This window comes from Phycodurus eques, chromosome 6 (genome assembly GCF_024500275.1).
Source record: "Phycodurus eques isolate BA_2022a chromosome 6, UOR_Pequ_1.1, whole genome shotgun sequence".
NCBI lineage: Eukaryota > Metazoa > Chordata > Actinopteri > Syngnathiformes > Syngnathidae > Phycodurus > Phycodurus eques.
Window position 1 is genome coordinate 4,566,202 of NC_084530.1, and position 17,134 is coordinate 4,583,335.

The 17,134-nt window shown below is 42.8% G+C and overlaps 1 protein-coding gene across 2 annotated transcripts in view; it reads left to right on the forward strand.

The window, feature by feature from the left end:
* Nucleotides 1-16,827, forward strand: part of neurl1aa (neuralized E3 ubiquitin protein ligase 1Aa) — a 64,629-nt gene extending 47,802 nt beyond the window's left edge. For both annotated transcript variants that reach the window (XM_061678798.1, XM_061678799.1), the window contains exons 5-6: nucleotides 6,010-6,159; nucleotides 12,174-16,827. In XM_061678798.1, the coding sequence (XP_061534782.1) occupies nucleotides 6,010-6,159; nucleotides 12,174-12,415 (392 nt within the window). In that variant the 3' untranslated portion in view covers nucleotides 12,416-16,827. The remainder of the gene's footprint in view (nucleotides 1-6,009; nucleotides 6,160-12,173) is intronic.
* Nucleotides 16,828-17,134: the final 307 nt, after the last annotated feature.

Sequence of the window (17,134 nt, forward strand, 5' to 3'; positions counted from 1 at the left end):
TTCAAGACTTTTAAGTGCGCCTTATGGTCGTGAATATACGGTACTCTGTTAAAGATGTGTCTGGCCACTGTGATGAAAACAAACTCATGAGACAGGCCTGAACAAAAAATATGCTACCCTTAATTTAATATTTTGTTGCACAACTTTTTGAGACAAATCACTGCAATCAAACATTTTTTATAACTTTTTTTTATAACTTTCAATGAGCGCTCTGTGTTTTGGTTCATTATCCTGTTGCAAGACCCATGACCTGCGACTGAGACCAAGCTTTCTGATACTGGGCAACACATTTCTCTTTGGAATACCTTTACAGTCTTGAGATTTTATTGTATCCTGGACCGATTCAAGACACCTTATGCCAGATGTAGCGAAGCAGCCCCAGAACATAATAGAGCCTCCTCCATGTTTCACGGGAGGGACAGTGTTCTTTTTTTGGTATGCTTCATTTTTGCTGTGAACATAAAGATGTTGTGCCTCGTCTGTCCATAGGATATTCTCCCAGAAGATTTGTGGCTTGTCAACATGCAGTTTGGTAAATTCCAATCTAAGTTTTTTATTATTTATTTTCAATCGTGGTGTCTTCCTTGGTCATCTCCCATGAAGTCCACTTTGGCTCAAACAATGACGGAGGGTGCAATATGACACTGATGTACCTTGATTTTGGAGTTCCCCTCTAATTTCTTTGGAAGTTGTTCTGGGCCCTTTTGTCACCATTCACAAGGTTCGTGCTGCCCAATTGAAACAGGATGTGGCGAAGTGAATATTGCCCATGTTAGCCATGCTGGCGATTCAAAAATGGATGCGTCAACAGCCTTTCCTGATAAAAGTTATAGGGAGTGTGCTCATTCTGCCATGTGTGAGCGGTGTAAGTGGTTTAGTGTTTCTGCTGCTTGGTAAAATGCTTCAATCTGCCGTCCAGCTGCTGCCGGCGATAAGCAGTCAGGCTCACGGGCTTTCCCGGTTGCGGGGAGCATCGCATAGGGAAGACAAGACGTGATGCCACTTGGCGCCAAATTGAAGCTTGCAAATGACCGCAACGTATGTTTGAAGTGTCGATGGTCAACGTGTCTTGCAATTCACCTTAGTTCTCAGGGCTACCGAGCTGCCTTCTTCATCAATTCACGAGCCGCTAATCACAGCTTGGTTGCCATGCCGAGCAGCGGCGACACTGGATCGAACCAGGGCCGCAGCTAGTTATTTTGGGGCCCAAGGCAAACATAGTGACTGTAGCGTATATTAGTTGAATAAAAATTTAATTCATTTAGGAGAAAAGAATAAGCCGGAAGTAACGAAGGCGTTCGTTACTTTCGCGTAATTGTAAGTTTAATTGTTCAAATCAAACTAATTTTATCGAGTAAAGGGGAACCACGTCACTTTTTATGTGGATAAAATTTAGGGAGTGACGAGAAACTTATCAGTCTCGTAATCTGAAGGTTGCGACATATGAAATTTTGAGTTCGAGATGACAGAGGTTTACTTAAACTCAGAACACACACAAAATATGACCAAGAGTGGAATTTTATCATATATATAATGACATCTACAAGGGATCTAGAGGGAAATACACAAGGGGTCTAACGAAATAAAGAAAATAACACTAATAAAGATAAAAAGAAGGAAAATAGGCGTACGAAAACGGAAATAGAACATCGTGTGCTGCACTAAAGTTGCTAACGTGTGCGTTTGTTGCATCCAGTGCGGATGCGAGAGAGTGAGGACAAAGTTGAGATTTTGTCTGAAGCTAGTAATTTCCCCGAAATTATTAGGCAATAATATTGTAACATCTGGCAAAAGTTTTGCTGTGTCTACTCACGACCGTACTAAGCTGGTCTCTGGGGGTGGTCCATCTCTCTCCCCGCCTCCTTTCCGGGATCCACTCGCAAGTTCGGAGGACTGACGGTTGGCTGGAAGCCGAACAGCAACTGTTCGGGAGGCTGAGCAGCGAGATTCCACGGAGGCTAGGGAGCCGAATCTCCATCTCCAAGGCCTGCGGTTACCGAGCCGTGTGCCCGAACAAAGAAAGGGCAAAAGGGGGAGGGGTGGCCCATTGCCAGCCCGGCTGGCGAGCTGCCAGCAAGAGGAGAGAAAAAACACTAGAGAGAGAAAACACACGAGCGCCAGGGTTAAGTACCCCAGGGGCGTGTCGAAGAGGGACGGAGAAGACCGCACCCATCACCTTGAATCTTGTCTACAAATTTGATAAAATGGGTTTAAAATCATATATTAATATAAAATAACCTCAACTTGGTACTCTCTTTACTCACAGGTCAAGCACATACAATGTTTATACATTAGTTTTGGCAAATCAACTGCTTATGATTCATATCACATTTCATGCTGCTTGAAGTCAAATCAAGACAAACAATTCACAAAATCTCACAGTTGCGTTTGTAAATTTGACACACTTTACAAACAGACACCACGGCATACATTTAGAATATTTCTGCAGAGTTCATCAAATATTAAGACAGACATTGATCCTTGGTGAAACATCAGATGAGAGTTCACGGGTTGCCGTCCTCTCAAACGCCAGTGTGTGGTACCTTGCGTGCACGTTTGGATATAAAGCAAATAGTTTGTTGCTGTATTTGCATCCCATCGTCGATCGGTCCCTTTTGGGCCGTTGCGAGTTCAAATGAAGACAGGACTCTTTGATGACTGTAAACCAACATTTCGAGGGTCCAAAGCATCTTGTTGTGGGAGTCTCACAGCAGGGCAGCTTTGGAGGATGCAGTTTATCAAACCGTGGGGAGTCACTGTGTCACCTCCGTTTGCGGGGAGCATGTCCGTTACAGTGAGAGTCCTCCCTGATCCCCCCCCCTTCCCCCCCAATGTAATTTTGAACACTTTGTCCTGCTTTTGAAATATGTTACACTTTTTTGACAGATAAAGTTAGCCTACTAATATTTACCATACAAAGTCACTGATGGTGTAGTGGTAGATTCGCCTGACTTCAGTGCAGGCAGCGTTGGTTCAGTTCACACTCAGGGACGGTGTGACACAGTGCTTGGGCTCTGGTACCATGCTTGGGCTCTGGTACCAGTCCTCTTGAGAGGGTTGGACTCTTTTCCACTCTGGAGTTGCCCATGGTGAGAAGCGCCGCGCTGGTGTGGGTATACTTATTGCACCCCGGCTCGGCGCCTGTACGTTGGGGTTCACCCCGGTGTACGAGAGGGTAGCCACCCTCCGCCTTCAGGTGGGGGGGACGGGTCCCGATTGTTGTTTGTGCCTATGCACCAAACAGCAGTTCAGAGTACCCACCCTTTTTGGAGTCCTTGGAGTGGGCGCTGGAGAGTGCTCCTGCTGGGAAGTCATCGTTCTGCTGGGAATCTCAATGCTCACGTGGGCAATGACAGTGAGACCTGGAAGGGCATGATTGGGAGGAGCAGCCCCCCTGATCAGAACCCGAGTGGTGTTCTGTTATTGGACTTCTGTGCTCACCATGGATTGTCCATAACGAACACCATGTTCAAGCATAAAGGTGTCCACACGTGCACTTGGCACCAGGACACCTTACATCGCCGTTCGATGATCGATTTTGTGGTCAGTTCATCGGACTTGCGGCCGCATGTCTTGGACACTCGCGTGAAAAGAGGGGCGGAGCTGTCAACTGATCACCACCTGGTGGTGAGTTGGCTCCGATTGTGGGGGAAGATGCCGGTCCAACCTGGCAGGCCCAAACGTATTGTGAGGGTCTGCTGGGAACGTCTGGCAGAATCCCCTGTCAGAAGGTGTTTCAACTCTCACCTCCGGTAGAACTTGCCGAGGTGTCAGCCGCCTCGGCCGCCTTACCGAGGCGGCTGGTTGGTTGCATCTCTCAGTGTGCAGTGGACCTAACATACATATCATAATGTTTAGGCCTGTAAGACTTGAAGTTCCACCCTCTGTCTTTGTAGACTGTGTGTACTTAAAAGCATGAGACAGCACCCCACCCATTTCACTTTGCAAACAATGCACACCAAGGGAACGTCTCACTCGGTCTTCCCCAAAACTAAAACTATGAACAATGAATTCAGCAGGACAAGTCATGACCCCAGGGTACTGCCTGCTGAGCCCTTGTGCTCTCATCCAATCTAAACTTGCTAATAGACAACAGTTGAACATTTTGTTTTTGTTGCCTGAGATAGTTTGCTGCAGTTATATTAAGAACTGCCCATTGTTAAGCAGAGCTATCATTTGAAAAATAAATGAAAATGTTATCCCCTCTTTTTTTCCTGTTACCAACAAAATTGAACAACAAAAAGTGAAGAAAGGCTATTGACGTCCTCAAGAGGTCTGCAAGCGGTATCCCTGAATGTGTGCACTTATTATTAAGTCCCAAACTGACCAAAGACCCGTCATGTCAAACTCCACCCTCCTAACTTGTTGGCTACTCTGCATGCTTCAGATGCTTTGAAGGAGGATGCTCTTCTTACCACACTGTATTTGTAGCACTAAAGATTGATAGTTGGATGGAATGAAGAATAGCTGTGGAGGAAGTCAGTGCTTTGGCCTCCAGTAAGCTTTTCTTTGTTGTTTACATAGGTCAGTTTAATCTTGTGCTTATCAGGCTGGATCACACACACCAGATCCTCGGAGCTCAGCCCAGGGGGATTTATAGGGGGATGGACAGAAGGTGTTACGGCCCAAATAGAGAATTCCGGACAAGGCTTGCATGTTACAAGGTCTTAAAATGTTGTTGTTGTTTATGTGAAAGTGTCTCGCAATTGGTGTACTAATCACCTGTGTCAAACTTTTTTATTTTTTTTTATTTTGGTCCGTTCGTCACATCGCACATGATGGAAAATGAGAGCCACCTTTTCTGTTATGATGGAGGTTAAAGCCAACTGTAACCTGCTGTGGTTTTGAACAAATCTCTTGGAAAAGAAGCCGCCTCTTAGCATCTGTCGGTACCAACAATGTTAAGTCCTAAGTTTAATATTTGTACATGCAATACGAGAATGGGGCTGTAGCAGTTTGGATTTTTTAACTCTTAACACTTTCAATTTGAAAAATGTAAGGGGCTAATGACATGTTGTGCCTCATGTTCACGTGGTGACGTAGATAATAGGGTTTCAGACAGCTGTTATTCAGATCCTCGCAGTGCACCACATGCTGCTACACCAGCTCATTTTCCTCTCCAGGTCCACCACGCCTTTCCCTTACAGTTGCTTCTGATTCTTCACTCTTTATCTCTTTTGTGACTCATAAAATGAACTTTATGTGTCCCATCTATGAATTTACCTTTTTTCAGCCAGTTCTGCAGCTACATGGTTCTTCCCATGATACCACAGCATCATGAGCAATGTTCATAATCTTGTTCAAGGATACTTTTAGGTGAAGGAATGTGAGACAACTACTCAATTTTGAGCCATTCCAACCTGGTTTGTCCTGGTCGAGTCTCACTGGGTAAATTAGGATCATATATTCCCTATTCCCATGTCTACTGACCATTTACCAGGAAAGAAAGAACATAGGGGCATTGTATATCCCCCAACTATTAAATCAGTCCTCCGTCATTTTAGCTAAGTGCAAATTTATTAAGCGCATGTGTTACGATAGCAACATAACTTGGATAATTGTTTTATTATCTGGGCAGTGTGTCTGGACTTGCAACTTCCTCCTTTTTCTAAACCAACTATTACAGTATTAAATGCTGGCATGCTTTTTGACGTAGTTTGTCTCTGGTTGCCTCACAATATTGTTTGTCATTCGTCTGTTGACACGTGTGGGAGTGCACTAATGATATGTCAGGGATTGACTCAGGGTTTCGTGTCATGCACAAGGACAATTTTGACACACTGGAGGAGGAGATGGAGATCAATTCTCCTGCCTAAGTCATCAAGGCTCTCCTTTGTATTGCATCATACATTTTGCCAACAGCAACATGTCAGTGCGTAGGCTGAAATGGAAGGAAGATAATACCTTTTCTAATTCTACCAGGAACTGGAAAGTTGGCTGACAGGTTTTGTGAGTGCAGTTCTTATAGAGATTGACACTGTCTAATCCTGTTACTTTTATCTTCTGTAGGCTCTACTTATGTTGGAGATAGACGGGCCGGGTCGAACCCCAGTTCGCCGTCCTCATCTCCGCACACTCCAATTGCCCTGGGCAGCGGCAGCTCAGATCCTGTCCTCAACGGAGGCTTGTGCTCGGCAGCTTACTGCAGCTCAGCAGGGGGTAGGTCCACCCATACGGCCACTACAGAAGCAGGGAATCAGTTAGTTAGAAACAAAGGCATGCACTTCACAGGCCCTCTGCTGCGTCATCTGCTGCCAGATGTAGCAATATGTTGGGTGTGTTGTAGGGCTGAGTGATTATGGAAAAAATAAGGATCACTAATTTTGATTACTATTGAAATCACGATTAATAAACATGATTATTCGTTGGTTTAAAAACAGTATTTATTCAAATACCAAAACTCAACTTTAAATATAAATTAAAAGATCATCCAGATTAGTAACAAGTAAAATAATAATTATTATCATCTTAAAATAATAGCAAAAGATAAAAATAAACATCTGCTTACTATGTGTGCCTTGGCCTTTTAGGCGCAGTGTGGTACATGCACGTGGTAACGCAGCCCTATGGGGGGCACAAGCCAGTGCAAACTGTGGGCCGGTCCCAAGAACGGATAAATGCAGAGGGTTGCGTCAGGAAAGGCATCCGACTTAAAACTTTGACAAACAAATATGAGCGTTCATCCAAAAAATTCCATACCGGATCGGTCGTGGACCGGGTTAAAAAGTCCGCCACCAGCGCCATCAACCTGCAGGGCGCCGGTGGAAATTCAGCTACTGTGGGTCGAAGTTGAAGAAGAAGAAGAAGAGGTGGAAAGCGGGTTCTTCGGCAGAAAGAGAAGAGGAAAGCACAACGCCTAGAACTGAATGTGGGGACTTTGAATGTTGGGACTATGACAGGAAAATCCCGGGAGTTGGTTGACTTGATGATTAGGAGAAAAGTGGACAGTGTGTATCCAGGAGACCAGGTGGAAAGGCAGTAAGGCTAGAAGTTTAGGGGCAGGGTTTAAATTATTTTACCATGGTGTAGAACAGAAGAGAAGTAGAATCGGGGTTATTTTAAAAGAAGAGTTGGCAAAGAATTTCTTGGAGGTGAAAAAAAGAATCAGTTCGAGTGATGAGGCTGAAACTTGAAATTGAGGGTGTTATGTACAACCCCAATTCCAGTGAAGTTGGGACGTTGTGTTAAACATAAATTAAAACAGAATAAAATGATTTGCAAATCAGGTTCGCCCTATATTTAATTGAATACACTACAAAGACAAAATATTTCATGTTCAAACTGATAAACTTTATTGTTTTTAGCAAATAATCATTAACTTAGAATTTTATGGCTGCAACACGTTCCAAAAAAGCTGGGACAGGTGGAAAAAAAGGCTGAGAAAGTTGAGGAATGCTCATCAAAAACCTGTTTGGAACATCCCACAGGTGAACAGGCTAATTGGGAACAGATGGTGCCATCTATTGGGTATAAAAAGGAGCTTCCCTCAATTGCTCAGTCATTCACAAGCAAAGATGGGGCGAAGTTCACCTCTTTGTGAACAAGTGCGTGAGAAAATAGTCGAACAGTTTAAGGACAATGTTCCTCAACGTACAATTACAAGGAATTTAGGGATTTCATCATCTACGGTCCATAATATCATCAAAAGGTTCAGAGAATCTGGAGAAATCACTGCATGTAAGCGGCAAGGCCGAAAACCAACATTGAATGCCCGTGACCTTCGATCCCTCAGGCGGCACTGCATCAAAAACCACATAAAGGATATCACCACATGGGCTTAGGAACACTTCAGAAAACCAATGTCAGTAAATACAGTTCGGTGCAACATCCGTAAGTGCAACTTGAAACTCTACTATGTAAAGTAAAAGCCATTTATCAACAACATTCAGAAACCCCGCCGGCTTCACTGGGCCCGAGCTCATCTAAGATGGACTGATGCAGAGTGGAAAAGTGTTCTGTGGTCCAACGAGTCCACATTTAAAATTGTTTTTGGAAATTGTGAACATCGTGTCCTCTGGGCCGAAGAGGAAAAGAACCATCCGGACTGTTATGGTCGCAAATTTCAAAAGCCACCATCTGTGATGGTATGGGGCTGTGTTAGTGCCAATGGCATGGCTAACTTACACATCTGTGAAGGCACCATTAATGCTGAAAGGTGTCAGGTGTGGGAAGTAGCTGAACCCAAGAGCAGGCGGAGGCTGATGTAAAATGATGAACAGTTTATTGAGCAAAGGTTATGGAAGTGGTCCTGGATGTGTTGACAGGCGGCGGCGTGGACAGGTGGCAGGCAGTGGACAGAACAGGCGGTTGGCAGGAATGACGTGGGTCAGGAACACTGGGAACAAGGAGTTGAGTAGCTTACGTGAGTAGGGTGGGCAGTGGTACCGCTAGGAGAGGCTGCAATACTTTGGCGAGGATTTCTGGGAACATGCAGGCTTAAATGTAGGTGGTGTTGAGGGTTGATTGGGGACAGGTGCGTAGCTTGAGGAGAAGCTGAAACAGAGAGGGGAGGGGAGAGAGAGGACGAGAGGGCGGAAAGCGCCATCCAGGCTCCAAAACGGTACTGCAGGGCAGTACATGACAGAAAGGTACATACAGGATTTGGAGAAACATATGCTGCCATCCAAGCGACGTCTTTTTCACGGACGCCCCTGCTTATTTCAGCAAGACAATGCCAAACCACATTCTGCACGTGTTACAACAGCGTGGCTTTGTAGTAAAAGACTGCGGGTAATAGACTGGCCTGCCTGCAGTGCAGACCTGTCTCCCATTGAAAATGTGTGGCGCATTGTGACGCGTAAAATACGACAACGGAGACCCCGGACTGTTGAACAGCTGATGCTGTACATCAAGCAAGAATGGAAAATAATTCCACCTACAAGGCTTCAGCAATTTATTAATTTATTTATTATTTATTTATTAATTTTAACGTTTATTGAATGCTGTTAAAAGAAAATGTGATGTGACACAGTGGTAAACATGACCCTGTCCCAGCTTTTTTGGAACGTGTTGCAGTCACAAAATTTTAAGTTCATGATTATTTGCTAAAACCAATCAAGTTTATCTGTTTGAACATTAAATATCTGGTCTTTGTAGTGTATTCAATTAAATATCGGCCATACATGATTTGCAAATCATTGTATTCTGTTTTTATTTATGTTTAACACAACGTCCCAACTTAATTGGAATTGGGGTTGTATAATGTGATTAGTGGCTATGCCCCACAGGTAGGATGTGACCTAGAGGTGAAAGACGAAGTTGTTCTGAGCATACCAGACAGAGAGAGAGTCGTGATTGGTGCAGATTGTAATGGACATGTTGGTGAAGGGAAAATAGGGGTGATGAAGAAGTGTTGGGTCAGTACGGCATCCAGGAAAGGAACTTGGAGGGACAGATGGGGGTAGACTTTGCAAAACGGATGAAAATGGCGGTAGTGAACACTTTTTTCCAGAAGAGGAAGGAACATAGGGTGACCTACAAGAGCAGAGGTAGAAGCACGCAGGTGGATTACATCTTCTGCAGATGGTGCAATCTGAAGGAGGTCACCGACTGTAAGGTAGTGGTAGGGGAGAGTCTGGCTAGACAGCATAGGATGGTGGTGTGTAAGATGACTCTGGTGGTGGGGAGGAAGATTAGGAAGACAAAGGCAGAGCAGAGAACCATGTGGTGGAAGCTGAGACAGGACGAGTGTTGTGCAGCTTTTTGGGAAGAGGTGAGACGGGCTCTCGGTGGACAGGAGGAGCTTCCAGAAGACTGGACCACACTTCAGCCTAGGTGATCAGAGAGACAGGCAGGAGAGTATTTGGCGTATCTTCTCGCATGAAAGGAAAGAAGGAGACTTGGTGGTGGAACCTCATAGTACAGGAAATCATACAAGGAAAAATATTAGCTAAGAAGTAGTGGGACACTGAGAGGACAGAGGAGAGGCGAAAGGAATACATTGAGATGCGACATAGGGCAAAGGTAGAGGTGGCAAAGGCCAAACAATAGACATATGATGACATGCATGCCAGGTTGGACACTAAAGAAAGAGAAATTGATCTATACAGGTTGGCCAGACAGAGGGGATAGAGATGGGAAGGATGTGCAGCAGGTTATGGTGATTAAGGATAGAGATGGAAATATGTTGACTGGTGCCAGTAGTGTGCTAGATAAATGGAAAGAATACTTCGATGAGTTGATGAATGAGGAAAATGAGAAAGAAGGGAGAGTAGAAGAGGCAAGTGTGGTGGACCAGGAAGTGGCAATAATTAGTAAGGGGGAAGTTAGAAAGGCATTAACGAGGATGAAAAATGGAAAGGCAGTTGGTCCTGATGACAAAGAGTAGTGGAGGCTACACTCAAGACAGAAGTGAGTATTTGCAACAGTATGGTTTCATGCCTAGAAAGAGTACCACAGATGAATTATTTGCCTTGAGGATGTTGATGGAAAAGTACAGAGAAGGTCAGAAGGAGCTACATTGTGTTGTTGTAGATCTAGAGAAAGCCTATGACAGAGTGGCCAGAGAGGAACTGTGGTACTGCATGCGGAAGTCTGGAGTGGCAGAGAAGTATGTTAGAATAATACAGGACATGTACGAGGGCAGCAGAACAGTGGTGAGGTGTCTTGAAGGTGTGACAGAGGAATTTAAGGTGGAGGTGGGACTGCATCAGGGATCAGCCCTGAGCCCCTTCCTGTTTGCAGTGGTGATGGATAGGCTGACAGATGTGGTTAGACTGGAATCCCCGTGGATGATGTTTGCAGATGACATTGTATTCTGCAGTGAAAGCAGGGAGCAGGGGGAGGAACAGTTAGAAAGATGGAGGCATGCACTGGAAAGAAGAGGAATGAAGATTAGCCGAAGTAAGACAGAATATATGTGCACGAATGAGAGGGGTGATGGGGGAAGAGTGAGGCTAGAGGGAGAAGAGATAGCAAGGGTGGAGCACTTTAAATATTTGGGTCAACCGTCCAGACCAATGGTGAGTGTGGTCAGGAAATGAAGAAACTGGTCCAAGCAGGTTGGAACTGGTGGAGGAAGGTGTCAGGTATATTATGTGACAAGAGAAGTCTCTGCTCGGATGAAGTTTATAAAGCAGGGGTAAGGCCAGCTATGATGTATGGATTAAAGACAGTGGCACTGAAGAGACAACAGGAAGCACAGCTGGAGGTGGTGGAAATGAAGATGTTGAGGTTCTCTCTAGAAGTGACTAGGTTGCATATGATTAGAAATGAGCTCATCAGAGGGACAGCCAAGGAAGGTCAGATGTTTTGGAGACAAAGTTAGAGAGAGCAGACTTCGATGGTTTGGACACGTCCAGAAGAGAAATGGTGAGTATATTGGTAGAAGGATGATGAGGATGGAGCTGCCAGGCAAGAGAGCTCGAGGAAGACCAAAGAGAAGGTTGATGGATGTCGTGAGGGAAGACATGAGGGCAGTTGGTGTTCGAGAGGAGGATGCAGGGGATAGGCTTTCATGGAAAAGGATGACACGCTGTGGAGACCCCTAAAGGGACAAGCCGAAAGGAAAAGAAGAAGTGGTACATGCATGGAGTTGCTATTGAGGAGAAGAAAGGTGCTATTGAACTTCAGTGATATAACTTGATTTTCACAGATTAGGAAGAATATGCATATGAGTATTGTTATATTATTTGACTGAATGTGTTACTACAGCGTTTTTGTGTGAATATTCATTATTTGAAGGTAAATACCTCCCGTCACTTCTCATGCTAATTTTAGCTAGCCCGACATTAATGTTTTCGATTGGGTATTAGCTTCGTGTAACCTACAGACTCCAGTCATATACCAAATACTTTTGACCCCCAAAAATGGAAATAACCTGTATAAAATGGCAGTGATGAATAAATGCTAAAATACATATTTTATTGTCAAACATCGTAAAACTGCAATTATACGCTTAAAATCCTTTTTTGTGTGTGTGTATAAACGTCGCTGTGGTAACCCCTGACGGGACACGCCGAAAGGAAAACAATAATAATAATATGATTATGTGTCATGTGTCATTGTCCAAATACTTCTGGATATGACTTCGTGTAACTGTAAATCGGTTAAATTTTTGAATCTCTAGTCACCTGCTGTTTGTTCTTTCACAGCATTTTGTGAGGATTATATCTACAACTATACTGGAATTGAGCCTGTTGTGCGTCTTAAAATCATATTTCTACTTTTTTCAGGAACAACCCCAAATTCTCCGGTCAACTTTCCTAAGTCGCCTACCTTCCCATCAGGCCGTGGGCCTCGGTCTGATGAGTGCTCCATCTGTTACGAGAACCCAGTGGACACAGTCATCTATGCCTGTGGACACATGTGTCTTTGCTATACCTGTGGCCTGAAGCTCAAGAAAATGTCCAACGCCTGCTGTCCCATCTGCAGAAGGCAGATTAAAGACATTATCAAAACTTACCGAAGTACATAAGAGCACATAATGGGACTGCCAACTCCCAGATATGAGGGGAATGTAAGGAAAAATCTTGATATTTTGATAATGTAATACAGTTTTTGCTGGTTGAGTCTGAATCTTAATCAATTCAGGTACAGTACTGCTCATACATGGTCTCATACAGAGGCAACACTTGAAGTGAAACAGATACAGTACATGCCACATGTGTTTCCTCCCCAATGAGCACTTCGAAGACTTTATAGTAGAGGAGAAGAGCTAAAACAATTTTCATCAAAGATCTTATTTGATGAGCCATGCTGCTACAATGCAGGGACTGTGCTGAAACACAGAGTCTCCTCTGGGCTGAATGTTTCAATAATTCTTTCAGGACTCAGTCAACCGGATGTGTGCAGTATGTCTGACTGGGCAAGTGAAAACAAGCACACTCACAGCACGTAAGTCATCTCAGTATCTCACAACGTGCGTCGATGTATTTCTGAGCTCTACTTGGAAATAGTTGAGTCAGGCTCGAAACACCATGACATGAGGAATCATTTGTCATCGTGGTGGTAATCAGTGACTGTTTAGAAACGATGCTGACTGTAAGTAGTATCTAACACCTTGTGTACTCATTTTATCTACTGTACCTTTATGTTAGTTCTACTTCAAATGTTGGTGGTAGGTATGTTGTGCTAGCTAGCTGCTTGGCCTACAATGTGATGTGTTGCACTGAAATCGGCATCTTCATGGAAATGCCCCATTACTGTGAGACAGTTGGAAAGATATTCATGGGTTTAAACGATCAGCAGACTCGCAGCTCACAATTCCAAAAAATATAACAGGGAGTGGATTCTCAGGGCCATTATTTTCTTTGGTTTTATTTTTGAAACATAAAGACTATTTTCCCAAACTCAAGTCATAACCACGGCCTGATACACTGTGAATAATCCTGACATTCACAGCTCCTCAAAAATAGCTCCGTAAGAATACGTGAAGTCAAGGGATTGTTGCCATGGTATCAGAAAGCAGTACAGTTATGACACAGCTTCCTGCCTTAACCCGCATTTGTAACAAGCAGATGTATCTACTAGAAGGAAACTCACCAAAAATGCCGTTGCGTGACACAAAGCGGTCAAATTTTTTTTCACTCAGTGGAGAACAAAAGTACACAAATGCTTAATTATTTTTGTACATCCACAGAACTTCCCATATTATATAAACATGTCTTCTAATCTTTGTGACAGGTTTTCAGCAGCAGCAAAGAGCCTTTATAGAAATTAAGTTTCCAGACAGGGCTATAAAAGCTCATTTGAAATATATGAACGATCGCTCTCCCACGCTTTTGATTCCAATTCATCCTTATCAAATCATCCATCCATCCATCATCCGTTTATTCTGTTCAGGGTCACGTGAGTTTGAGCAACCCCAGCTTTCTTTATGCCTGGATCAGACCACGAGATTTTATCCTCGTTCTTGGCCCCATTTGGTATCGCAGCCAATTGTCCAGATCGGGCGTGACATATTTTGTCAGGAACAACAAAATTCCTTGTCGTGTAACATAATCCACAAGAAGCGATTTGGCATCAGAGAATCCCTGCGATGCCGCAATGAAAAGTGTAGAATGTTTGATTTTGTTTGGGGGGTGGGGGGATATCCTCCATACAGTGTGACATAATGAGAACCCTGCGACATACCACATTGACATCTATAGCATTGCGTCTTACAATTACTTCTTTTTGATCTTTTTTTTTTCCCAACACAAATCTTTGCCACAATTAAAATTAGCACCTCTTCCTCCATGGTTGTCGTTTCCGCAATGGTAACGGTTATATCCGGTAGCATTGACACGTTTTCCGATCCCGCCTCCCCCGACAATTTGATTTGACGAGATTAGCCCAGTGAACGTAATACAGTAAACCCTCGTTTATTGCGGCGTTTACGTTCCAGAAAACCACCGCAATAAATCAAAACCGCTAAGTAGTGATTATTATCATGTGTGTATTTATAAGTTTCAAATGGCAGTTTGTGATATTCTGGGGGTGCGGGTATTTTATTTGTTCACTTGAGGTCACCAACCACAGACTCGACACAAGCGCATGCCGAATAAATGCGAGTGCTCTACTTGAATGACGTGAACGACAGCCCTTGCATGAGGCTAAGGTTGATATTTGTGAAGTTTTTTTTCATAAATCTCTTTTGACTGTGGCTTGTGTTTTAAACAGGCTTTCCGGTCATGTTCTTAATGAGTCATTAAGGTTACTTTTTCTGTTAAGAATAGGGGCCCAAATTGACCTCATGTGAGTCATTGCTGCCACATGAAACTCGTATAGCCAATAAAGCAAACTATCAAATGCGCAACTGAGTAACTGAACTACACTGAATTCACAATATGTAAACGGCAATCGAGGGCGGGATTACTCTGTTGTGTAGTGCTCCCAGTGTTTTGATCGAGACATGGCAGGATTTTATGGCAGTAGTCAGACATTGAGTCATTGTGAGAGACCAGATCTGTGCTCATCTAGTCTGATCCAGGCATTCGGAGAGGTGGACTGGGCCCGTCAAATCACATGTAGACAACCATTCACCCCGAGGGTACCGTCCTTGTCTTTATGATTCCCTGTACAGTAATTCCATCCCATTGTATCACGTGTAAATGATCCGTTCAACAATGAAACATAACCCAATCAAATACAGCAGCCCATATAATACGTTAAGGAGACGTTTTGTACGTTTGTACTTATTTTGTAGATAAACAAATGGGTCTCAAAGCTTTGCTGCTATTGTGTTTGCCAGCTGTCCTTTACGGTAAATGCTGACAATGGTTAGCATGGTCCACATATCCTGCCACAGGTTTTATTATGCTACTGCTTGAAGAGTTGAATCACATTTGAATGTTAATTTATGTGTTTACAAAAAAATATATATTATTTTTGATTGTTGTGCTTCAATTTAACATATACAACCCCAATTCCAATGAAGTTGAGACGTTGTGTTAAACATAAATAAAAACAGAATACAAGGATTTGCAAATCATGTTCAACCTATATTTACTTGAATACACTACAAAGACAAGATATTTCATGTTCAAACTGATAAACTTTATTGTTTTTAGCAAATAAGCATTAACTTAGAATTTTATGGCTGCAAGACGTTCCAAAAAAGCTGGGACAGGTGGCAAAAAAAAGACCGAGAAAGTTGAGGAATGCTCATCAAACTGTTTGGAACATCCCACAGGTGAACAGGCTAATTGGGAACAGGTGGGTGCCATGATTGGGTAGAAAAGCAAAAACAATAAAGTTCATCAGTTTGAACATTAAATATCTTGTCTTTGTTGTAGTGTAGTCAATTAAATATAGGTCGAACATGATTTGCAAATCATTGTATTCTGTTTTTGTTTAACACAACATCCCACTTTCCTTGGAATTCGGATTGTAAATAGTCTGCTTTTTCTAGGATTATTTGGTTTGAGGTTTTTTTTTTTTTTTTTTTCCTATCACTGTTTAATGGTCAAGTATGAGTATTATTATTATTTTTTTTAAATCTCAACATGAAAATCTAAACGTATTCTAGTTTTGTAATAGTGCAAATGTTTTATTGTACGTCGCAGCCTTGTAGTACACAATCTGAGTTGCAGGATATCTCTGAATTCCATGTGTTGTTTTTTTGCTGTGATATATATTGTGTGTAAACCCATGTTACATTAGAGAACTCTACATCCCCACATAGAGCTTTTATAATACTGTGTGAAAGCCATCACTGCATCACTCGTTTGGTGGTGATAAATGTCACTTTAATTAAGCAACTGATTGTAAATTTGGAAATGTTTAGGCCCGTGTTTGAGTCATGGCATGTTTTGTAATTTGCACTCTGACCAAATATACACTTTAACCCTTTTGAAGTTCATTTGCATTACATTCATTTTTAAAAATCAATGCATTGAAACAATTGAATATTTTTTGGTACCATTTTGACTCACTGTTCATTTGTTTCTCAATTTATACTCATTTGCTTTTGCATTCAAAATATTCAAATGGCTCCTTGAATGTGACTGACCCTGTAATGTGGTTATAATCCATCATTGATGGGAGGACTAAATCCTCTTAACTTACGTTTTTTCCATTCTGTTTTTGTGTGTTTGCCGTATTTTATATTGCTACTTTATGACACGCGTGTGTGTACTCATATATTACAACACAACAGTTAGATGGTCACGATAGATTTTTTGTCATGTATGACTGATCTGTTTACCTTATGTGAAGTTTGGGACCAACTGTGGACGAGCACCATTAAGTGTGCATCTCCAGTCTTCTCAGTTTTGCCATAGCGGTGATACAGGAGCATTATGAAGTATTTGGTAAACTTCTATTTTCTTTCGATTCAATTCAAACATTGTAAGCTGTATTCAATGAGTCAGATAATTGTGGTAAATAAACTTTCCATGTGTTTGTGAAAAATGTGTTTTGTGTTTGTCAGAGACGCAGTGGTGTTGAATTGCATTGTATGCTAGACTTTGTAATATTTTGACATTGCAACATTCCTACAACAATGCAAAATACAGTAAAACCGAGAGCTCTATTTCTGCAGACAGCGCATCTGCCGCAGACCACAAATCCTGGTGTATCCTGACTTTAGTGCAAGGCTCGCTGCGTGTGTTTGCACATTTTTTAAAACAGCTCTTGTAATGGCTATCATTAGATTTCAAAAGCTTACCTTTAGGGTCACGGGTGAGCTGGAGCCTATTTGGGCGAAAGAGTC